At 37.1% G+C, this 26,318-nt stretch overlaps 2 protein-coding genes across 2 annotated transcripts; both read left to right on the top strand.

Annotated features, from left to right (window-relative positions):
• The first annotated feature begins 19,461 nt into the window (after window positions 1-19,461).
• On the top strand, window positions 19,462-23,154 carry LOC141632098 (uncharacterized). Its single transcript, XM_074444677.1, has 3 exons — window positions 19,462-20,104; window positions 20,225-21,942; window positions 22,291-23,154. The coding sequence occupies exons 1-3, from the start codon at window positions 19,462-19,464 to the stop codon at window positions 23,152-23,154; spliced, it is 3,225 nt and encodes a 1,074-aa protein (XP_074300778.1).
• Window positions 23,155-23,178: 24 nt separating this feature from the next.
• On the top strand, window positions 23,179-23,640 carry LOC141632099 (uncharacterized). The gene has a single exon (XM_074444678.1). It carries the CDS (start codon window positions 23,179-23,181, stop codon window positions 23,638-23,640), a length of 462 nt encoding a protein of 153 aa, XP_074300779.1.
• Window positions 23,641-26,318: the final 2,678 nt, after the last annotated feature.

Consider the following 26,318-nt stretch of genomic DNA (forward strand, 5'->3'; position numbering starts at 1 on the left):
GAACAAGCTATCACCTCCAATTGGAATAAAATCAAAATCATATATAAATCTCAAGTTATAACAGTTTAAAGACAACTTCCCTGTGATCGGACAACATAACTATTTGATTTTCCCTTTCAAACAACTTAAATATCAACAAAGTAGACAAAAACAACTCAATACTCATAAAACCAGTATTCCTAATCACATGTTACTATCTTTAAAAGCCAAGAAACAACATCCATCATGCACATATATTATTTAACTTTTCAATCATGTATTACCCACATGCTTTTATTCTATAACTTTACGTATAACAATAACATAATATACGACATAAAATCCCCTATTCACATGTTACTAACATAGCAAAAGTAGAAAATCCACTTCCATCACATAAACATGTTCTCCACATGAATTTCATATTCTCATGCAATTCCTTACTTCATCTTTTCAAACCAATTCATAGATCATATTCATACACGTATTCATACAATTTATTCATCCAATCATATGCATATAAACAATAGCAACTAGTAGCGTTCCCAACCACAATTTATGTTATCATAAACAATTAACTTCATCTTTTCCACCACACCTCCATTCAGCCACATAACACCCATCCATCCAACATATGCGTATGAAACAACAATAAACAAATATATAGTATTATTATATAACTTTACGCAACCAAAATCATGTATAATCATATCAAATTCCCCTAATCTCAGGTCACTAAGATTGCCACATTATAAATCAGTTCCACCATACAACATGATCATCCACAACATATTACTATATACATCTTCTTCACCTTTTCCACCATATTCACCAATGCACCACAATCATTCATCCAACATTGATATACAACATATCATCCAACATACGCAATAGAACATTAGTAAACACATAGCGATCCCATGACACCCCGTAGTGACCGATTCAAAGTTGTAGGGCGAGCTCGCGACTTTAGGACATCTCCCAAGTCTTTGCATTAGCTCTTATCAACTCCTACCCGGGTTCATTTTATTTTGACTCTCTAGATTCAATGGGTTCATTAGTTACAGGTTCCAAAATCGTCACTCTGATACCACTTTGTAACACCCCCATACTCCAAGTGCCTTACCAGGACTACCTAAAGCATGGGAATGCTACCATCTCTGTTACCCGAGAAAATGAATATGAAATAGACCATTAAAGAACGTACTTTAATAAAATAGTTTAAGTGAATACATTAAAACCCAAAACTGTAAAGTATGATACAACCGTTCCTAAACCAAAACTAACTAATGTAAATACAGTGTTCGACATAACAGCGGAAGACTTCTAATAGACTCGTGGTGACACATGCCCAGCTATCCCTTGCGCATCCAAAGTATACCTTCTAGACAACTGCTCACCACCTCCGAATGGATCACCACAGTTTTTAAAACATTTAAACGGGGTCAGTTACTGCATAAATAATATAAGATAAACAACAACAGATACACAATCACAATCTCCAACACCGTCATATCACCAATCATCTGACAACACATTAAAGTGTGTAGCCCTGCCAAAATATCCATCGCAACAGATATTCCTCACCGCCAGTTGGGGACCGCAGCCGTTCCCACCTAAGCCCCGCTCATCTCCATCGAGCGAATAACCCATGTTCCTGAATGTGCACATCCCCTTCTGTGGCGGGTTCCATAGAGGGCGAATTAAGGGCGTGAAGCCACTCCTGCAAGTGACTCCACTCAGCCGAGGGCGCACCTCGAGAACCACAGACAATAAACAACAATCAGTCACAATATCCATTCAAAACAATGCCAATACCAATTACGATATAATCATCATGCCAATCAACCAAACAACCATATTATAATCCTTTATACATTAACTGAGTAGGGAAACCCTACCTGGAAAAGCAACCACCAAGATCGTCACAATCAGCTAATCAAAATCGTTTTTCAATGAAATCACCTCCTATAAACACACAATCATACAATCACAATCTAACATCAACAATACTCCCCAAAACCCGCAAATTACCCAATTAGGGTTTCAACTAAAATCAATGAAACGATATAAAAATCACACTAGAAGCTTACCCACAATACGACGGTCTCAACGGCGTAAAGAACACAACGATCCGATGACTCTAGCCCTTAGGATTTGCTAATAACGCGATGAATAAAAGCTACGTAACTTCTTTTTCTCTTGAAAGGTTTTAGAAAAGGTGAAAAGTGATTAAAAAGAATGACGGAGTCCTTTTATACTAATCACGCGTTATTAACAAAACCCGGCTAAAATAACCCGTAAGACTCACTTACTCGATCGAGTAAGTCATTTACTCGATCGAGTGCCCTTTACTCGATCGAGTGCCCAACATACTCGATCGAGTACCCATCAGGTAGCCTACTGTTTCGTATAAAACATACTTACTCGACAAAGTAAGCCCCACTCGATAGAGTACCCATAGACATAGAAAACCGTAGTATTACAGTACGTACGTACGTACTTCATTTCATTTCTTTACATTTCGTTCGGGATTTGATTTAGCATCGTTCTTCCTTTATTCAAGTTCTTCCTTCGGTATTTTTCTTGCTTTATATTTCAATTTTGTTTATTTCATTTCTCATTCTATAATTTTTTGTTTTGCCTTTATTTTCATCCATGTTATTCATTTGTTTACATTTTATTATGAGTGAGCAGATTATTTTTCTAGGGTGAAGGAAATTAACATGTATAATTAGTAATTTGTATTGTTAGAATCGGGTTTGTATGTCATCGTTATTGTCTCTATTTCTTTATTTGATTTAACTGTTAAGCTATGATTTGTGGCCAAAGTCATTTGTATATATTTGTTAATTTTCGACCTAAAACCGAAAGCCGGGTAGAGAATTAGACAAGGCAAGAGTAGTAATACGACCTAGTAAAATCGGAAGCATCTAGGATCCGTCTTAAGGTTTGAATGTACCTTTGACCTAGATAATACCGACATTTCAATAACCGACAAATACGGCCCACTCGGTCGAGTACAGCCTACTCGACCGAGTTCACTATGCCCAGAAATCTGTGGTATTACAAAAATGCTTTGGAAGCAAATACTTTGTTCGCGTCAATGGAAAGGATAGTTTGGGTAAATTTGATGCTTGTAGTGATGAGGCCGTATTTATCGGTTATTCGGATCGTAGCAAGGTTTATAAAGTGTATAATAAACAAACTATGAAAATGGAAGAAAGTGTACATGTCTTATTTGATGAGTTTAGTCTTTTTTATTCTAATACACAGGAAGAGGATGAAGAAGATGATGAGGACTATGAGCTTGGAAAGATCCGGCATGACATGGATGGTGTACACGAAGAAAATGAGGAAAACAAGGAGAATCAACAGTCCGAGCCACTGTTGATTGAATAACCTGGCCAAGAAACAGGGAAACAAATCCACTTACAGCTCAAAATTAGGCTTCTACATCCAGAGGGAATGGGGGAACTGATAAGACGGGTTTTATATGGTATAAGAATGTCGATTTGGGTCACTATTTCTAAAAGAAGTGGAGTTTTAGAGGAATAATTGTATTAATTCTCTCATTTATCATATTAATGGTATTTGGGAAATTAAATGAAGTTATGTAGTGTTTTTGGGCCAAATCAGTCGAGCAAGTAGACTTAAGAAAAGAGGGCCATGGAAATCAGGAAAACAAACATTGGACAAAAGCACATGGGTTGTCCCATGTTGGCCCAACATCAATAAGCAAACTTACGGAGGAATGAAGAAACACGGAATAAACAAGTACACAGCATCGTTTTTTGCCAGAGTTACGCGCGGGTAACGGGTTCAGGCGCGGGTTGCCGGTGTCTCAGCTCTACTCATCGGGTTTTATTTCCTATGTTTCCAACTTTCAGCTACAGATATTATTATTATTTTTATTATTAGTTTTTATTATTAGGTTAAGTATTAAAGGCATATTACCATTCATTCAAGTTGTAATTTTGGGGGAGAACTCAAGAACCTTAATATTATTTGTCTTAAGCAAAGTATGAGGAACTAATCCTCCCCTCTCGATTCAAGGTACTTTGAAGCTACTATTTAATCAATTGTGAGACCGTCTTAATCCTTTGTTTTATACTTGAGTATTATTTATTCTCCGTTCATAATTTATGATTGTTGTATGTTTAATTGATTTGGCCAATTAATTATCTCATCCTTTAATCTATTGCAATTCTATATGTTTGAATCCGTAATTGTTCAATTCATTAGATAAAGTTGCAACCTTTAATCCAATTATTTGTATGCGTTTCATCGTAGCTGGGTAAAAGGGGGAATAAATATATAATTCGAACCGATAACCGCGTGTGTAAAAGGTCGTTATTTCCATTGATTGTTCTATTCGTTCATGTTGTTAATGAATTAAATCTAGACGCTTGGATTAGATTGTTCATTAATTAGGTTGCTTAGTCTCGCGTTTCGAACTGAGTAATATTAACTAAGGAGCATTTAAAACTCTTGTATGTTTTACAATGGGATATTCAAGTGATAAATTAGGATTAGCGATCGACGATCAATTGTTAACTAGTAGTGGATAAACCTTGACTCGGGACCTTTTAGCCATCTGAATTCATCTCATTTACTTATTGCCTTTTCTTATTAGTTCATTAGTTATAATCAATCTCAAAACCCCCTATATTATTGTTACTTGTACTCTTTACTTTTTACACATTAATAACATCGCCTTCCCTGTGGATTCGACACCTGACTTACCTCTACTATATAGTTAAGGTAATAGGACTTTATTACTTATTTTTGGGAGCATACGCCTTCGGCTCACCAGGAACACTTGAACAAAACGATAAAACTGAAATAAACCCCCAAATGCAAAATGAACCAGAATCCACAGTGGACTCCACTGTTGATTCAGAACCCCATGATGCCTCAACATCCTTAAACGTTTCAAAGAAGTGAAAATATAAGAAATCTCACCTTCTTTCAAACTTGACCAGTGACTTGAATTCGGGAAGGAAAACAAGATCAACCCTCAATGATTTCTTTGAGTTTTCTGCGTTCCTCTCACAAATTGAACCGAAGAACATCACCATGGCTCTTGAAGATCCTAGTTGGGTGATGGAGATACAAGAGGAATTTAATCAATTCAAAACGAATGAGGTATGGCATCTTATCCCTAGACCTACTGATTGTACCGTAATTGGTACTAAATGGGTCTTTCGCAAGAAGCTTGATGATTCGGGTAATATTGTAAGAAATAAAGCTAGACTAGTGGTGCAAAGATTTAAACAACAAGAAGGTATTGATTATAGCAAAACCTTCGCACCGGTAGCTAGGCTTGAAGCCATACGTATGCTAATAGCTTTTGCGGCTCACAAAGGCATCTAACTTTTTCAAATCGATGTCAAAACGTCTTTTCTAAATGGTTATTTAGAAGCGGAAGTCTTTGTGGAGCAACCATCGAGTTTTATGAACAATGAATTTCCAAACCATGTTTTTAAATTGGACAAAGCATTCTACAGTTTAAAACAAGCTCCAAGGGTTTGGTATGATCACTTATCAAAATTTCTTTTAGAAAATGGTTTTGTGCGTGGATCCATTGATAAAACGTTGTTCATAAAGTCACGGTGTAGGGAACTCTTGATTGTACATATTTATGTCGATGACATAATATTTGGTGCAACGAATGAACTCCTTTATTTGTACTTTTTGGAGCTAATGAAATCTGAGTTTGAAGTGAGTATGATGGGAGAGCTAGGGTTTTTCCTTGGACTTCAAATTAAGCAAACTCAAGATGGTGTGATGATTCATCAACAAAAGTGCATAAAGGAGATGTTATGTAATTTTGGTGTGACTAATTCAAACCCATTCTCTACACCTATGGTTTCATCCATCAAGCTTGACAAAGATGAGAAGGGTAAGAAAGTTGATGAAAAAAAATATGATCGGTTCATTACTTTATTTAACCGCTAGTCGGCCGGATATTTTATCTAGTGTATGTCTATGTGCTCATTTCCAACCAAGTCCTAGAGAATCGCACTTCATTGCCGAAAAACGTATTCTTAGGTACTTGGTTGGAATGCAAAATTTGTATCTTTGGTATCCAACATTGTCCTTTTGAGCTTTTAGGATACTCGGATGCAGATTATGCCGGAAGCGTTGTTGATAGAAAGAGTACATTCGGAATTGCCACTTTCTTAGGTCTGTATTTGATCTCATGGGCGTCAAATAAACAAAACATTGTTGCTCTTTCCACCGTTAAAAGCGAGTATATAAGTGCCGCATTGTGTTGCGCGCAAATCCTTTGGGTTCGACAACAATTAAGAGACTATGGTATTATCTTCGACTCAACTCCTATCTTGTGTGATAATACTAGTGCTATTAATATTTCAAAGAACCACTAGTAGAAAAACCCCCTTATGATGGCGGTTATAAATGACCTTTTATGGCCGTTTTTAGAGATTTAGATTTCGTAGTTTATCGCGACATCGTATAAACTTTAGGGCGGTTATAGGTGGGTGTTGAACCGTCGCAATAGCTCTCCTATAGTGGCGGTTGTTATACAAAATGGCCATTATAAACTTATATAATACGACGGTTGTTAGACAAGAACCGCCACTATAACTCTTCTATAGTGGCGGTTATTTTTTAAAAACCGCCACCATATGTATTTCAATAATAACTTTACACCATTACATGTTCTCTATAACGACGGTTGTTGTTAAAGAACCGCTACTAAAGGTAATTATGACATCGATTGTTAGTAAAGAACCGCCACTAAAGCTGAAATAATAGTGTTATAGTGGCGTTTCATACTTAAGAACCACCACCATAGATAGATATTTTTTTTTTTAAAAAAAATATTTGCTGCCAAAATTTAGGCAGCAATGTCGACATTGATTTGATAAGCCAAATAGCGAAATAAACAAATAATACATAGAAAATAATGCCAACCAACGAACTTGCATATCATCCGGCAGAACAATAATGTCAATGTTCAAAATTTTACATCCAAGTGTATAAATAATCACATACACGTCTAGTGAATAAACTAATCTAACATTTCATGTTCTCTAAACATTTAATAGCCCATACGTCTTTAACATCTTTTATCTCGTCAATTACCTTAGTTGAATCTGCAATAATACATTTAGCAAACTAATAGTTAGAAAAACAACCTAAACATTATTAAAATCAACATAAGACACTATAGAACACTCCCGAGTTTGATTGAAAGCTTTTGCATGAGTGAGATAAAATCATCACAAGTAATCAATGTATCTATCTATATTATTAAAGGAAGCTTTTCGAGAGATTGTAGAGTCTCCAACTTTCGTGAACTACTTAAGATTAATTAAATTTTAATTAAGATAGATTATACAATCAAAAACACCATCCTCTTATACATGTATGTACAGAGTACGGTTGCATATCAACTCAAATACATATTGGTATTTGAGTTGTTCACAAACTAAAATTTTGTGAGAATAGCAACACTAAGCAAAAGCAATTACCTCCACGTGCATATATATATAATTCCTTCTTCTCTTAAAACATATGATTAATCTGCATGTTTTTGATTCTTTTTCTTCTTATTTTTGTGTTCTCTAATTACGTATTTACGTACTAATATAGTTTAGTTTTAATGTGTATATTGTTATGCTAATCGTATGCTTGCTTATATACGGCCATACAAATATACTTTTAGGCTCTGTTCTTTCTGGCTTATTTTCACTAACTTGATTCGGCTCACTCTATTCATTCGATTGATTCACTCACTTATTCTATTGATCCCGATTCGGCTTTCTCAGTTCCATTCGATTCACTCATTCAAATCATCTCACTTCAGTTAAGCTCCACTAAATTCAGCTAATTTCAATTTTGCGAATCTTAAACTTAATACTTTTTATTAATATTATTAATATTATTATATTATTATTAATATTATTATATTATTTTTAATATTTTTAATATTATTATATTATTATTAATATTATATATTTATTATTATTAATATTAATATTATTTTATTTTATTATTATTATTATTTATTATTTATTTATTATTTATTATTTAATTATTATTATTATTATTATTATTATTATTATTATTACCATCATCATCATTAATTTATTATTAATAAATCATCCTCATTATTGTTATTATTGTGAATATTATGGTTACCAAAATCAATAATATTCATATTAATATATAATTAATACTATTACTATTATTATTATTATTATTATTATTATTATTATTATTATTATTATTATTATTATTATTATTATGAATATGAATATGAATATTAACAAATAATAATATTATTAATAACATTGTTAATTTTAATATTACTATTATTAATACCTAATTATTTTTTCATATACGTACTTTACTCTTTCACAAACATTTTTTCATAACATTCTATTTTGTACCCTTTTCACCTAAAACTAAACCAAGTGAACTCTTAAATCAATATTGTTCCCTAAAACTTAATTTAATTGCTCAAATGACTTAAAACTTACAAGATGGATTCTAATTTATCAAATAATAAATTAAGTTACTTGTTATCAATTATTAATATTATTTGTTGAGTTTTAATTAATCAACCAAATTTTATTTATTTGTTAAAGATGAAATTAGGGTCTGTCGATTTTTATTTATCTAAGTAATTAAATTAGAATTGTTGGTGCTTCGTGGTGGCTACCTAATTAGTCAAATTAGGATGATAAACGGCTAGACTTTGAACATCAATCTAACAAATCCGTGCTCCATTATTTCACCTAATTAGATTGATGGTCAACCGTGGTTCACGGTGGCTACCTAATTAATCACTCAAATTATTATTATTATTATTATTATTATTATTATTATTATTATTATTATTATTATTATTATTATTATTATTATTATTATTATTATTATTATTATTATTATTATTGTTACTATTGTTACTATTGTTACTATTACTATTATTACTATTACTATTATTATTATTATTATTATTATTATTATTATTATTATTATTATTATTATTATTATTATTATTATTTCAGCTCCAATCAGCTTAGTTTAGTTCAGCTCTATTCGATTCGATTCAGGTCACTCTATTCGATTCATTCACTCACTCCATTCGATTCGATTCAAATCGGCTCCATTCGATTCGATTCATTTCGATTGACTCCATTCAGTGTAATTTGGTAAAAATTTCAGGTTCAATATGAAATTGAGTGCATGTATAACACGGTTTTTCAATTCAACGCGAAACAAATATTCAGATGATTTTATTGGAAAGGGTAAGCATTCAATAGCCATATTACTTTTATAATGCTTTCAGATCATTTAAACTTTCATCGGTTAAATATTAAAGTTTATGATATTGAAACTTCTTAGATTACATCCCCTCAAAAAAAAAGAAACTTCTTAGATTACAAATTTTTTGTATACATCATTCTTTTACATCAAGAAAAAGAGTAAAGAGTATGGAGTAGTAATGCATATTTTTTTTAGACAGCATTATAGTATTTATAGAAATACATTCGGAATATACAAAGAGGTAGTATTATACGGAGTAGTTCTTTTTTAATTCCTTTTCTGTTTAGTTTGATAGTCGTTTTACACACAATTTTTTTTTTTTTTTTTTTTTGTCAGATAGAAAAGATTGCTAGCCTAGGCTATAGCTTTCGCTAAAGCATGAGCAATCCGATTTAGATTCCGTGGACAGTGACTAAGAGAAAAACAATGGCAGGTAGAGACTAGTAAAGAAATTGAGTTAAGAATAGGTAGCACATCTTGATTAGCAGTCCCATAGCCATTGAGTTGAAGAACCAAATTTAAACAGTCTGATGCAGCGTCAAGGTGGTAGAAACCAAGAGAAATAGCTTCGTAGCACGCAAACTTTAAAGCCATTGCTTCAGCTTGAAGAGCATTTTTAGCCCAAAAATTCCTGCAGCCCGTGCGGAAGATTACACCATGTTTATTCTGAAATAACCACCCTGCAGTAGCTTTGAAGTTCGTTTTCCATGAGGCATCACACTTTAGACGAACGTGATCAGAGCAAACAGATGGGCCAATCAAAGGGTGCGGAAAGTGGTGGCGTAAAAGGAGTGCTCCATCCATGTCATCCGGATGTGTAGCTGATAAAACGCCTTTGGCTGTCTCTTTCTTGCGTTCAACAAGTTCATTATTAGTAGCATCCACCATTATAAGCTTGAAAAGGACGTGAAAGTCCATGGCCTCATTCCGGAAGAGCACCCTATTCCTTAAACACCATATATGCCATAAAGTGCTAACGAACAAAGAAATAGAATACAGCGGATCAGTCGACTTCATCAATAAAAGTATCCAATTGATTATCCATTGCTGTATGGAAACATTATGTCCCACAAAACTGCGGATACCCAGAGGGCAAGCAGCCCAGATGCGAGAAACAGAAGAGCAATCCCGAAACAAATGGCGTAAAGTCTCAGAAACTGGTGTTTGAGCCCGGCAGAAAAGACAATAATGATCCCCTGGAAAATTCCGCCGTCTAAACTCCTCACCACATGGCAGTGAATTAGAGAACAGCCGCCATAAAAAAATCTTCCACTTATTCTGAAGGGGTAGCTGCCAAATCTTTTTGCAAAATCTTACAGATGTAGGTTCCATCCGGGTTCTATCCTTAAGAGATGCCTTCGAATTCCACAATTTATCAAAAGCAAGAGCATAGCCACTTTTAATAGAATACTCACCATTAGTCGTGAGATTCCAAACAATAGTATCAGCTTCATCCAATGGGGGAATAGCAGTGGATAGAACAAGGGGCAAAACATCATTGCCACACAATTGGAGGACCTTATCATAATCCCACTCTCCATCAACAGTTTGTAGTATAGACACTTCCATACTTGGTTTATGCAGTAATGCATCCGCAGGAAGGGAAGATAAAAGGCCCAAAGATGCCCCATGGATCCACTTATCCTTCCAAATATCAAGAGTAGAAGGAAAGCCAACCTGCCACGAAAGATTGTCAACTAACAAACTCAAACCCCATCGAATTCCACGACCACCCCACGACATAGGAGCAGTGGGCGCAGGAGCTGAGTTCATAAAGGAAGATGGCGTGATCTGATACTTACTCCCCAATACCTGACTAATCAATGTATCAGTTTTAGATAAAATTCGCCATCTAACCTTTGCAAGTAGACACAGATTTAGACATCCCAGATTACGTATTCCAAGGCCCCCGTGTGACTTAACCGACTGAATAAAAAGCTTACTGCTCCAATGAATTCCCTTCCCTGCTTTGCACCCACTCCACCAAAATTGTGAAAGTAAAGAATCAATCTTCGATATCACACTTACCGGCATTTTAAATGCAGATAGAGAGTAAATGGAAAGTGAAGAAAGCACAGAGCAAATAAGAGTTAATCTACCGGCAGCAGATAAGAAATTATTATTCCAGCTGAGTATCCGTTTACGTACTTTTTCAAACACTAGAGCAAAAATCTCTTTCTTACTAGACCCAAAATCAGTAGGAAGGCCCAAATATGATCCCATACGATTTCCCCCTGAGACCCGTAAGAGTTTAAGGCAGTCCTTACTATCTTGTAGGGTGCAATTAGGACTAAAAGTAATGGCAGATTTCGCTTCATTAAGCTTTTGCCCAGAACATTTACAATATAAGTCCAATATGTGCCGAAGTACAATGGCGTTCCCAGAGTTAGCTTGTGAAAAGAAAATGGAGTCGTCGGCAAAAAGTAGATGAGAAACAGCAGGCGCGTTCCTACAGACTCTTATCCCCTGCATTTTCTGTAAAGTCTGAGCATGAAGAAGTAGCTGGGACAATACCTCAGTAGACAGTGCAAAAAGATAAGGTGATAATGGATCGCCTTGTCGAATGCCAGTTTTTGGCCGCAAAGCGTTCCCTGGCGAACCATTAATTATAATTTCATAGGATACTGTCTGAATAGTATTCATGATCAAAGAGATAATATGACTTGGAAAGCCCATATGAAGAAGAGTAGCTTGAATAAAATTCCATCGTAACCTATCATAGGCTTTGCTCATATCCACTTTCAAAGCCATAACACCATTCTTTCCTGTTTTCTTTGTGGAAATGTAATGGAACAATTCATGAGAAATGAGAATGTTATCAGTAATAGAACGACCAGGCACAAATCCATTTTGGTATTGTCCCACAAGATCAGGCATAATACGCTTAATTCGATTTGCGATGCATTTGGAGACAATTCTCATAACCACATTGCAGAGACTTATGGGTCGAAATTGGTCAACTTTCTCCGGGCAATCCGTTTTTGGAATTAACGAAATAGATGTACGGTTAAATTCCTTTAGAATATTTCCAGTGTTCAACATTGCAAGGACTGCATCCGTAATTTCGTTCTTAATATGAAACCAATACCTTTGAAAGAAAAGAGCTGGTATGCCATCCGGTCCTGGTGACTTTGTAGGTCCCATTTGGAAAACCGCAGCACGTACTTCCTTTCTAGTAAACTTTTTCGCCAAAATATCATGCTGATCATTAGTTATTTTGGACCTAATCTTCTGAAAAACATGGTCATACTGCTGTAAATAGTCTTCAAAACAGTCATGAGTGACTGACGATTCATAAATATCTTCAAAATACTTTCTAAATAAGGAAGCAATACCATCTTGCGTAAAACACCATTCCCCATCATCTTGCCGCAATCCGAAAATGTAATTTCTTTTATATCGCTCACGCACCGAATTGAAAAAATACTTAGTACATGCATCCCCTTCTCTAATCCAGTTTATTTTTGCCCGTTGTTTCCAGAAAAGTAAAGCAGCTTTATTAAATTCCAAGTACTGCGTATGGTATACCTCATAATCATGCTCACTTTTACCCTGAAAAATTTCTTGCAGTTCATCACCTAGTTGTTCATCAAAATCAGTCCATTTTTTATCCCATTCCCTTCGTTTTTGAAAGGTCCATTGCTTGAAGATTCCTCGAATACGTTTCAGCTTACGAAGCAAGGAATAAGAAGCAGAACCCTTGTCATATTTAAACCATTCCTTTTTAAGGATTACAAGACAGTCATCATAATCAAAACACCAGGCTTCCATTTTAAAAGAACGTTGTCGATGAGTAGATAATAATTCGGTATCCATTATAATAGGCGCATGATCCGAACACTGAATAGGCAAATGTAAGAGACCCGTATTTGGGAAAAAGGAGTACCAATTTGAAGAGATTAGTCCTTTATCAAGTCTCTCATAAATCCGCGCACTCCCAAATCGATTGTTACACCAAGTAAATTTCGGACCCTTATACGCAATGTCCGCTAACAAATTACGGGTCTTCCATTCTGAAAAAAATTTGGCACCAAAAATTGTTCCCTTATCACCACCTAACTTGTCAGCATGGTCCTCTACTTGATTGAAATCACCCAGCAAGATAAAATGTGCATCAAACGTAGCAATCCACTTTTCCAGTTCCAGCCACACCTGTGCTCGTCTTTCCTTTTTTGGTTCACCGTAAATACAACAAAAATACCAAAAGCGTCCAGGGCATTCATTGATTCTAAGGATTATATAATTTTGACACTTGACAAGACAATCCATGTTCCAAAAGCCCTTCCATCCTACCCATAGACCCCCCTGGGTACCCAAAGCATCAACCCCTACATAATTAACAAAGCCATACCGAGAAAATAAAGACGATACATTTTGTACAGGACACTTAGTTTCAGAAAGAAAAAGCATATCATACATATTACGACTACTAATCATCGCTCTAAGTTTATTAATCACAGGGGCGAGCGGATCATTTAATCCCCTGCAATTCCAAGACAGACACTTCATTTGCGTGGAGAGGATTGAGATGGGTCAATCCCCGCAACACCATTTGAGTCATCACCACTGTCATTTGCACTTGTACTGGTACTTGAAACATAAACCTCATCCTCCCGAATAGACAAATGAAAACCCCTGGTAACCCCTGCAGTAGACATCGCATTCAAATCCACCATAGCAATACCCTTATTTCGTTTTGCAGGAGAAGACACTTTTGAAAATTCATTCCAATTATACAGCTCCTGGAATGAATTAGTAGAAGCACCCGGGTCCGAGAAAGACTTTGTCTTAGAAGTAAGCTTATTATTGGGCACCACATCTTGAAGACTAGCAGCTAACACTGCCAAATCTTTACCTTTACCTTGATTGGAGGAAGAAGCAACAAAAGAAGCATGTGGCTGCAAGTTTGCAGAATAAATGGATTCCTGACCAATAACATTATTGCTCACTCTTGGTGGATGGTCAGGAATTACAGGAGAGCTATCCCCAGAACCAGCATGTTCAGCAGAGATATTTATAAGGGCAGTAAGATCCTCCATAGCATCATGAAATAATTCATCATCAGAAGATGAAGACGATGAAAGATCAGCCATAGAACTGGAATTTACACACAATTTTATTCATCCCTATCTATGCTTTTTAACAAGCCTTCCTTTAATCACACACTCGAAACTTACACAAACAAACGAACACGCCTTTACTCACGCTCGATAACATGGCATACTATTAATTCTGTACAGCCCATAATACGATGTTAATACGACTCGAAAGCGTCACAAAAACATGCTCAAACGGCCTGCTTTCGTCACCCGATCAACCCTCCATCAACATCCGAGCAATCCTATGCAAAAGTGGACCGAACCGCTACATATATAACTCGAAAACAGAGCAGTAATGACACGACTTTAAACTCTAGATTTCAGCAACCTAAAACAGTGATTCCATGCCTTATAACCATACTAAGAGCATCTCCAATGGTTACTTAAAAGGACTTGCTTGCAAATAAAAAAAATTTCAAGCTACTTGGTTAACCATTGGAGCACTCCACATCAACTAGCTTAAATTGAGCTAGTAGCTCAAATGGTCCCACAAGAAAATATAACCAATAGAAAAATAGTTGTTTCATTTATTTTTTATTTAGTAATTAAGAATTAAATAAATTAATAAAAAAGTGTGTTAGTTAGGTCTCATCAAGCTAATACTAAATAGGATTCACCATTGGAGTAACTTGTAGCTTGAAATTGCTGTTGCTCAAAAAAATGATGTGGTAAAAGTAAGCTAGTACCAACTAGCTTACCATTGTGGATGCTCTTAAGCTTATAAACATTCAGACGAAAAGATGCTAAAACAAAAGTACAATAACTCAACGAATATCTAGGGACGTCGACATAAAACAGAGTAAGCACTGCCGCTACTCTCCAGCCCCTTTTCTTTTGTCAAAACAGCCGCTACTGTCCAGGCGTCCAACCCCCTTTTTTTTGTTAAGAGTTCTTGTGAAGTTCGTTAAATAAATAAATGAATGGGGAATGCTTTGTTTATGAATTCTAAACCTAGAGTGCAGTTTAAAATCCTACGTATATATGTTAAAGCCGATTTATTACAATTTGGAATTTGAATTTGTAATACAAATAAATGTTTGTAAGCTACGAGTCTAAGATCATAATTTCAAAGATGACATTCCTACGGTTGATCTTATATCATTATCTGAGGGCAAGTTCTCATATAAGACGAGTTTATTCGTTTTAACCTTAAAACGGGTCAAATAGCAAGGATAAATAAAAGTAAAATACAAAACGAAAAGTAAATTCTTTATACCCACCCAGGAGATTATGATACTTGATCCGTTTTAATATTAAGACAAATATCTCCGTTTTAAGGGAGACTAACAGTAATCTCTGACTTGGAAAATGATTTAGATATAACAAAAATAGTTACATATACACCCCGGTTTCTTTGTTTTTTCCACTTAGGACGTAGGACTAAGTATTTGTCAATAAATTAAAATCTAATGTACAAAAAGAAATTTGATATCCATCCTTACGAAATCTATGCTATCACAAATTCTACAATTTCAGTCATCTCCATGTACATCGCTAACACAAACAGGAGAATTTTGTCAATACAATAAAATATTAATTTGTGTGTGTAAATCAAATTTACCAAAAAAGTACACCGCATCTAATATGTTTTGGAAAAAAAAATATAAATATGGAAGAGTTTTCTTCTTTGGGCAACGTCGAAAACCATCACCACTACGTTTTGCAAGTACCAGAGCCTAGAGGATAACAATTTTAATAGACTGTAGAAAATCACAATAGGTCGAATAAACACAGTACAAACATTATGTAGTTCTAACCGCTGAAGCTATAGTGTGTTATTGACGTTACCTTTTATTTGTTTACTTCTAGCATTTAGAATGTAATTTCATTGTTCTTATTTGTTTCTTAACGCCTTTTTTCTCTCTCTAAAAAGAGAGCTTTTCTCCCAAGAAAAGGGGAGCTAGGGTTCTAGGTTTTCACGACTTCCAATCATCCTTTCCAATTATTGGGGATTCTTCAATCCCTTTTCTGAAAAGTCTACCCCCCTAATAAATCATTCCCTTTGTTGCTTTTACGCTGCTTTTGTTCTAGCATCTTATGATTATAGAAGGGGGACTTTAATTGGGGTTTTTTCTGGGTTTTGTTTGATCAATACATAAATCTTTTCATATTCCTTCATCATTGCACTGCCACCCATTTAATTGGGTCTTTAATTTTTGGGTGGCTCAAGTAATCTTCTGCATCCCTCTTCTCAACTGTCTTTCTTTGATTTTGCAAAAAACGATTCGTTTTTCTGGGTTGGGTTTCATCCTATAAATGACAGGATGGGTTTCTCGCCACCTTCAACCCCTCCACTTCCTTCAGAATCAAAAAATCATACAACTTATATCAAATCCTTTCTTCTTCAGCATCTTAATCAATTCAAATCAAAACAAAAACAAATGGAGTTTGAAACCCAGTTCGGGCGTTTTGGGAACGCTGCTACTAATAACAATGGTGAAGTCCAAGGAGTGGATGTTCATCAAAATTTCTACAATCATCAAAATTACTTCCAATCCAACCCAAATCCTGAGTTCCAACCCCAAAATCCACTGCATATTAATCTCTGGCGTTTCCCCAGGTCAGGGGGCGTTATGAATGTTGATCCAACCAAACTTGGGAAGTCTAGGGAATTTTGGGGGAAGTGCATTTTGGGGTTCTTGGTTGATTACCGTCTCTTTGAGGCGGAAAAAGTAAATGACATCATTAAGAAGAAATGGAGAACTAAAGGGCGGGTTAGGGCTTATAAGATGGGAGTGATTTACGTCCTCTACTGTGAGGATGAGGAGGATAGGGCAGGGCTCCTGGAAAGGAGCTCAGCAACAATGGATGGAGCTATGATGGTATTTGCGCGCTGGTATCCTGACACAGTGCCCCGGACAGTAAGGTTTCCTTTTGCTGAGGTTTGGGTCAGAGTCTGCGGCTTGCCCTTTGAGTTTCTCACCATGGATGTGGCGAATATAGCGGGTAAGATGCTTAGTCACCGTTTCTTTGTTGAACCCTTTGCTGTCGTACCTGATAATGACTACCTTAGAATTAAAGTTGGGATAAAGTTGAATGAACCCCTTATGCCCGGGTTTTTCCTGGCTATGGAGGGAGGCTACCTCCTCTGGGTTCAGTTTCGTTATGAAGAAATCTTCAAATATTGCATAAAGTGTGGGAAGGTAGGGCATAAGGGAGCACAGTGTCGTGAAAGCGTCACTACTATTGTGTCAACGGTAAATGGCATGCTTGATAGGGTTGAGTCTAAGGGGTTCGTAGTCTTTCAATCTCACAGTAATCACACAATGTTTAATCTTGATTTACGGGCTACCCCACCCACTACTAGATTCACTAGCTCTAGAATTCGTCTGCAAAATGGAGTAGATAGGAGTGACAGTCAAGGAAGGGAATCCCCAGAAAGAGTTATTGATTTTGACCTGGGCATTACTCCTGGTGGTAGGGTTCTCCCAGGGATGATATTTGCTGTAACGGCCCAACCATTTGCGGGGCCTGTGGTTTTTCAGGTTGACAATGAGTTGGGTAATGAGAATGTGTTGGGTAATGAGAATGGGGTAAATAATGTTCAGGAACAGGGCCATGGTACTGGACGGTTGGGGGATGCTGATATGCCTGATGCCCAGGAGGGGCCTCCAAATGGTAACCATGCTGCTAATCAAGACCTGGAGATGTCTGATCATGCTCCCATCAATGGGGAGTTTAATGGTGTGGAGACATCTCCAGTTGCTGGGGCTGGTGGGTGGCTTGATGAAGACCAAAATCAAAATGAGGATTATCATAGTGTGGGAGACGAGTTTGATGCCCAGGGTGATGTTACCATGGCTCAGTTAGATCAGTTGCATCAAATACAACAAAATGACCCCTACCTGATCTACACTGGGTAGGGTAATCTGAGTGGGGTTCTTGATCGTGATCTGCGCATTCAAGAGGAGATTCTGACCAGAGTGGAGGGTGACCTGGACTGGGCTAGAATGGATGATGATAACAAGGGTCTTAACCAGACCTTTGACCCCCCTCCTGGTGGATTGCCTATTAGGTACCATCAACCTGATGGTGCCATAATCCATATTGCTGCAGAGGGGCAGACTGTAAATCAAAATGGGAATGGGAACTCTTCTGCTGGGAATCATGAAATACTTGTAGCTGATCATGTTGATGTCCCTGCTGATAATGGGAATCCTGCTGCCTCTGATGGAAACTCTGATGCAAGAAATCAAGCTGCTGCTGATCTCTTTGTCAATGAGATTATTTATATTAGTGATACTGATTCTGATGACACACCTGCTCCTATTTCTTCATCTTCACAAAGTCTCCTGAACTGGGACACTGCTACTCAAGACACTTCCAGCTACAGTCAGGCCATTAATCTGATTTCTGAAGATTCACACACCTCTGTTTCTCCTGCAGCTCCTAAGGGTGCTATCTCAACCAGAGTTAATACTGATCTTGTCCTCTCTGTGGGATATAATGGAGTAGTCAAAGCAGAAGGTGGCTTGAACATACTGAAACTCCCTAATGCTAAAGGTGATTTCTCCTCTACTGCCATTCAGAATAAAGGCAAGGAACTTGATAAGGGCTCTACATCCCTTTTACCTCTGGAAGATTATTTGATGGGAGTTGAGGTTAATGTCACAGAAGCTACTGCTGCTGCTTCTAAGGAACTTTCTAGACAAGCTGGGGATAATTTCTTTACTGTACCAGATGTTGGTAACAAAGCTCTCCTTCATGCTAGCATTGCAGTCCATGGTTCCTCTGACGGGTGTATGGGTCTGGCTGACTTATACTGTCAATCTGAAATGGGTTCAAGCTTGAAGGAAGCAATCAAGAGGGCTAAAAAAATAAAGTGTTGCACACAGGTGGCTGATGGCTTAGTGGATGCTGATTACGTGAGCTCCTTAGGTCAAGCTAGGGATTATCTGGGACATTTGGCTAAGAAGAGGTGCTGGGATAAGGGAAATGCTGCTACTGAGGCTGTGAAGATCAAGACAGCGAGTTTTTGTATCAAAATCACTGATGATGAAGAAATGGTGGAGTCAGACTCCTCGGTGAACTTTGACGGTGGCTTTGCGGAGGTTGGGCCGTCACAACCTCCTCTCTCGCCATGAATGGACTAATCTGGAATTGTAGGGGTCTCAACAATGCGCTCGCCCCTACAATTCCTAAAATAAGAGCGCTTACTAGTAGTAGTTATTATGATTTTCTATTTCTTATCGAAACAAAATGTAATGTAAATAATGTTAGTCCTTTATTTCGCCCTTTTGGTTTTGTAAAGTCCGCTGGAATTGATGCTAATGGTGCGGCGGGTGGGCTTTGGGTCGGATGGAAAAAAGAAGCAAAGATGAGCCTTATTGAGGCGTGTAACAATTTTCTGGTTCTCCTCGTGGAAAAAATGAATGGGCGTTTATGGTATCTTGTGTTGTTTTATGGTGCGCCTAATTTTGAGTTAAGAGAGTCGGTTTTTGAGAACTTAGAGACATATTTACAAAAGCTTTCTCATCCTTATCTCATTGTGGGGGATTTTAATCAAGTGGATTATAGGAGTGACAAACTAAGTGCCCGCAACTCGCACATACGAGGCGCTTGCTCCTTCAACAAATGGAAGCTACGAAATGAGTTTATTGATATTCCTTTTAAGGGGCCTAGGTTTACTTGGTGCAAAAATAGAAAGGGTGATTCCCGAGTCTATGAACGCCTTGATAAGGCGTTAGGATCTAAAGAGTGGTTTACTCTGTTCCCTGAAACGGGTATCAAACACCATCCGATTTAGATTTCGGACCACGCACCTATTGAACTTGATCTTCACCTTACTAAACCAACTGGCAGCAAACCTTATAAATTTGATGCTTGGGTTTTGGATTATCCAGAATGCATTCAAGTTATTAAGGATGTTTGGACTGTATCCGATAATGGGTCCCCAGCTTTCCGAGTTACTCGGAAACTTGCTCGGGTTAAACAAAGATGTCGAAAGTGGGCCTTGGATAAAAGGAATGATTGGTCTGATAAATGGGATGATTTTGATAAACGCCTGGAACGGGGTATTGAAATTGCTACTGCGGGAGGTGGGGAAGAAGAATATGAACTGGTAAATGAGGAGGTTCGTGAGTTTACAAGGGTAATGGCTATTTACTGGAAACAAAGAGCAAAGCTGAAATGGTTGGTCGATGGTGACACTTGTACTAAATATTTCTTCAACTGGGTCAAAGGAAGAGCGGGAAGAAACTATATTCTGGGCATTAAAAGAAATGATGGAAACTGGACTTATGATCATGAGGAGATTAGCGACTGTTTTCAGAAATCTTTCACCAACCTTTTCTCTCGGCCATGCCAGGCTCAGCAACCTCATGGACACTCGCACTCCCCTCTAACCCAGTTGATCGGGAATATTCAAAACAGAGTAACTAATGATGATGCGGATTTTCTGGGTAAGCCTTATACTGCTAAGGAGGTCCGGCAGGCGGTCTTCCAAATGGGACCAATGAAGTCTCCTGGCCCGGATGGTATTCCGGCAGTTTTCTACCTGCGATGCTGGCATCTCGTTAAAAGGGATTGCACTAAGGCTATTCTTTCCATCCTCAACTCTGGCGCTGTTTTGAAGGAAATGAACCGTACTGTCATTGCCTTAATTCCCAAATGTGATAGCCCCGAAGAGGTCAAGGATTATAGGCCAATTAGCCTTTGTAATGTGATTATGAGGATTATTACCAAATGTATCACAAATCGCATGCAGAGGGTCATGGGGTACTTAGTAGGGGACTACCAAAATGCTTTCCTGGCTGGAAGAAATATTAGTGACAATATTTTGCTAGCGCATGAAGCGATCCATAAAGTTAACTCACACAAGCATGGGAAATCTGGTAGGGTCGCCTTCAAAGCGGATATGAGCAAAGCCTTTGACAGAGTTCGATGGGATTTCCTTCAGGCTGTTTTGCTTGCTTTCGGGTTCCCTTCAAGGATGGTTAGCTTGATAATGAATTGTGTCTCAACAGTAAGTTATGAAATTTTACTAAATGGAGTCCCTCTCCGCCCTTTTAAGCCGCAATGTGGACTCCGGCAGGGTGACCCTGTATCACCCTATCTCTTCATTCTATGTATGGAGGTCTTATCTTGCAATGTCGAGTGTGCCCAACGTGAGGGCATTATCCAGGGTATCCGACTGTGTCGAGGGGTGCCCCCCTTAACGCACCTTTTCTTTGCGGATGACTCGGTTTTCTTCATACAAATCAAAGGTGCGGCTGTGCGCCATCTCAAACGTCTCCTAGTTAATTACTGGGAGACGTCGGGTCAGGTCATTAATGATGATAAATCGGGGCTCATTTTTAGCCCAAACACCACTCTACGCCAGGTAAGATCTTGTTTAAAGTCCCTCAACATTAAGCATAACAAAGGATTTGGGAAATACCTTGGCCTTCCAACTGAGTTCCAGGAATCAAAAAAGGTGGTTTTTATGGGTCTTATAGAGGCGGTTATGAAGCGAATTTCTTCGTGGAATGGGATTTTTCTCTCTCCAGCTGGACGACTTACCTTAATCTCTTCCGTCCTATCCAATCTCTCCATTTTCTTTCTATCGGCATTTAAAATACCGGTAAGTGTGACTAAGAGGATTAATGCTCTCTTGTCGCATTTTTGGTGGGCTGGAAGTAAAACAGGTAAGTGCCTCCACCGTGCATGGAATCTTTACTAGTCTTCCGAAGAATGAAGGGGGTCTTGGTATTCGAAATGTGGGTTGTCTCAATCAAGCTTTATTGGCAAAACATGCGTGGAGACTTGTGTCAAATGAGACATCTCTGCGTTGTTCGGTCTTGAGAGAAAGATCCTGGGACCATTGGGAATAGTTAACAATTCATGGCTTGGCAGCAGAAAGTATTATTCCTGGGGGGCCCGGAGCATCTCACATGGCTTAAAGATTATTAAGGAACATATTGGCTGGAAGCCTGGAATTGATTCTAACCTTAATGTGTGGGACAAAAAATGGGTTAACGGGCAAACCCCGGAACCTAAAGACTGCCTTCTTGATGGAAGCTTTATTTTCCTAAAAGATCTTCGTGTTAAGGACATCTGCGTAAATAATGGAGGATGGAATGAAGGTCTTATTAAGTTACTCTTCACTGAAGATAGCGCGAATCAAATTCTGGCCATCCCTCTTTGTGCTTCTCAATCACGAGATGAAATTTTCTCGCCCAAAACTAGCGGCACTTACACTGTTAAGAGCGGATATGGCATTAGCTTTCAAGATTACTTCAATGAGCATGGATCTAAAAAGGATAAAGAAAGGCTCCACGCGAACTGGGAACTCTTTTGTAGGAAAAGATTATGGAATCTGCCAGGTCCTCAACCTTGGAAGATCCTTCTATGGAAAATCATGACAAGTTCCCTTCCGGTTGGGAGTGAGTTTGCAAAAAGGGACTTAAACTGGGCTCCCTCTTGTTCTATGTGCAACAACGCAGGCGATACTGTGGAGACTCTTGATCACCTTTTCCGTGATTGTCCTCTTAGCTCCAGGATTTGGGCTGGATCGGAACTGGGTATCAATGTCAGTCATCTTCCTACTCTAGATGTTCGAGACTGGATTATTAACTGGGTTCTTTATCTATCTGGTCTTGAGGAGGGGGTTACTCTTGTCTTAAGCTTTCTCGCTATTTTGGTTAGCCTCTGGTCTTTAAGAAATAACATCCGCTTCAGGGGTGAAGTCTTTAACCCGAACGTCTTCTTTATCAAGGCTCGACAACTGATTAAAGAGGTTCTTCAAGCAAATGATAGGAGTAACAATGCCCCTTTACATCCGCTTTGGTTTTGAGGACGGTACCCCAAATCCCCTTCGATGGTGATATTGATCTCCGTTCTACGTATGGGTAGACCTTTTTACTGTATCGGAAGTTTCTCTCCTTGTGCTATGATACATATTTATGTTGATGCAAGTTGGAAAAAACCGGGTCTTGCGGGGTTTGGGTGGATTGCTTTTGGGCCTGAAGGAAATTCTATATATGAAGGTTATTTATGTGGTCGGGCTGAATCTCCCCTTCAAGCTGAAGCTCTAGGAGTGAAGGAGGCCATCGCTTGGGCACGTCAGGAAGGTTTTCTTCACATTGAAATCTCTTCTGACTGCCTCTCGCTTCTGACGCAATGGATGGGAAATCAGACGATGCACCATCTCATAAAGGGCATTCTCCAAGACATTTCTCTTATTTCATCTGCTTTTCATTGCTTGTGTTTTAGTTATGTTCGCAGAGACTGTAACTCCAAAGCTCATGCCTTGGCGAAAAAGGCTATGAGTTTATTTTAGGAACCTTTCTTTTCAGCTGCCAAAAAAAAAAAAAAAAAAATTATATTTGTTTCTTAACAATTTTAGTTGGTTTTAGGACTTTAAAGACATCTAATCTGAATAGTTTTACAAGTTCTTGAAAAGTGAGATTACATATAGGCCCGTGCATCGCACGGGCATTAAATCTAGTATATATATAAAAGAGGTTTTTTTCAGGCAATTCTAGAGACTCCAACTTTTTAAAATTACCTAATTAATTTTTATTTAAAATAATAATATGTATAATTATCCTTAATATTTATGCAAATTCTATCTACATAGAATTTATAAGTTATGTATGAGTAGAAAATCATACACCTATATGGCTGGCTATATATATTATATACCATCAAAAGATGGAATTTATATTTGCACCGATACCTTCAATTGGTTTAAGTTAGTACACCTAACAATTTCTCCCTATATTTCGATGGTCAAGACGCCCATGTTGCTTCAAAAATATTGTTGCTCCTTTGGTATTTAATTCTTTATTTGCATTAACACGGCTTCCCTTAAATTTTCTGTATTTCAGTTTTATGAACTTTCCTTCCCTCAAGTTTCGATGGTTAAATTGGCTTAATAACGTGAGTATGGGTACACATATAAATACATATAGTCATATGCGATATACATATCATTTGATTTTTGAAGTAAATATATCTGACGATTATGGAGTACGTACGACCTCTTATTTCCCATCATCGCTTTCAAACATAAAAAACGGTTCATCTATGAAGTTAGAAGAGGCCGCTTTCTTCGCGAACAAAGTTCAGTTATAAAAATATTTCACGTTTGTTTTCAATCTTTTTGCAGAAACCTTCAAAGAGTAATATTATGAACAAAGGCGAAGATGCTATGTCCGAAGAAGAAGAAGAGCCATTGAGTTCAAGTTCACTCATATTTCATAGGCTAAGTTTTAATATACATATTCCCTCCGGTCCACACCAAAGGTAACATGGAGAAAAATGGAGTATTTAAGAAAAAGTGGAAAAAGTGAGGGTATAGAGGTAAAAAATAGGTGGGCCATGTAATTGTGGGTTTAAGTGTGAGATGGTATGTGGGGTATGTAATGACATTTTTGTGTAAATATGAAATAGGTATAAGGACAATTTGATAATGTTGTGGGCCAAATAAGGCATGTTACCTTTGGTGTGGATCGATTCCTTGAATTTGGTGGCGGAATTGAAGCGGTGGTGACGGAAATATCGTACTTGAAAAAAAGATGTTAAAATATGGAAGGTTTAGAGTGAGGGGTAGATTAAGAAAGTCATTAAAAAATATCGACGATAATTAGTAAAATATCGACGATGTTTAGCAGGTTGGTAGATATATTGGCAAGGACTCTTAAAATCATCGATGTTCTCTTACTTACTTCCATACTCATCAAAATAGGTGGAGTATTGATAGAATTCCGTGACATAGTAAACCAAATTATAAAAAGGAGAACTAAATTATTGGTTTTCTTTTGTTATAAAAATATTTCATTTTTCAACTTACAATCTTTTTTACTAGAAGAACATAAATCTACCTAATATAAAAGCTAGGTTTTTTAAAAAACTCTCATTGGTTCCTGAATTTTAGGGAATGAAAAGTCAAAGTTGATTTTTTGCTTGATGTAGGGTCGCCATGATCTTTAAGAGGATTAATTTCTCTCTTTCTTCCTTCTTTGTTTTCTAATTTCATTATACTTTGTTTCATCAATTGTAAATCAGTTTATGACGTAAACACTTACTTTATCAAATTTAGTAAGAGACCTCTCAGGAGACTTACTCTTTGATAAATTATTCTTGCAAATTATCTGATTTCTCTAAGTAATTACAAATGTAAAAATTACCAGATTTGACAACCTTAAAAAAATTGTTAAACAAAATGAAATACAAATAAAGTACAAAACGACGGGGATAAAAACTAAATAAAAGCTTGCAAATTATAAAAGCTAGGTCTATAAAAATATGGAAGGACAAAAATTAACCTTTAAGGCTAACATTTAATTTTTTTTCATTTGGCTTTCCTCTTTAATTTTTAACCCTTAATCACCCATTAAAAGAGGGATCCATGCAAGCATATATCCGATGAATATTAATGAAGTTGAAAATATATGAAAGTGTTGATTTTTAATGAGTGTAATAACGGAATAGGTGGTGGTGTTGGTGAGAAGAGAAAGGTGGTGGAGGTGTGATGGTGGTGGCGAAGTTGTGAAAGTATACGGAGAAAGTTGAGTACAGTAGAAAAGTTGGAATGAAATAATGTTTATTGGAGAAGATGGATGCAGTGTGTAGAGTGAGGCAAGATGTTAAATATTAGGGTAAGCAATTGAATTAAAAAATAGTTTACACACCTAGGATAATTAGGGTAACTTATACCGACCACAAGCAAACGGGGGCGAGAAGTAATGGGTCGAAAAACTTTAATACGGATACTCACTAATATGTTCACAATTAGTGAGCTAAAAAATTACTATTTCCTACGTCCCGGTTATTTTTTTACTTTTGTTTTGGACTATTTTTGAGTAGTGGTATTGGATAAGTGGACATATGTCCCATTAGATGGTCAAGTTACCCATCAAAAGCCTATCCAACACAAAAAGGTAAACAAATTATTGAAACAACCAAAATGGAAAAGGTAAACACATGACCGGGACGGAGTACTAACATAGTAAC

Source organism: Silene latifolia, chromosome Y (genome assembly GCF_048544455.1).
Source record: "Silene latifolia isolate original U9 population chromosome Y, ASM4854445v1, whole genome shotgun sequence".
Classification (NCBI taxonomy): domain Eukaryota; kingdom Viridiplantae; phylum Streptophyta; class Magnoliopsida; order Caryophyllales; family Caryophyllaceae; genus Silene; species Silene latifolia.

Excerpts from the sequence above, each read along its gene's own strand:
- LOC141632098 (XM_074444677.1), top strand. The coding sequence starts at position 19,462 with ATGAATGGACTAATCTGGAATTGTAGGGGTCTCAACAATGCGCTCGCC. Across the intron at positions 20,105-20,224 it reads TACTCTGTTCCCTGAAACGG|AATGCATTCAAGTTATTAAG; the intron begins GTATCAAACACC and ends TGGATTATCCAG. Across the intron at positions 21,943-22,290 it reads TATCGGCATTTAAAATACCG|CCTGGAATTGATTCTAACCT; the intron begins GTAAGTGTGACT and ends ATTGGCTGGAAG.
- LOC141632099 (XM_074444678.1), top strand. The coding sequence starts at position 23,179 with ATGGTGATATTGATCTCCGTTCTACGTATGGGTAGACCTTTTTACTGT.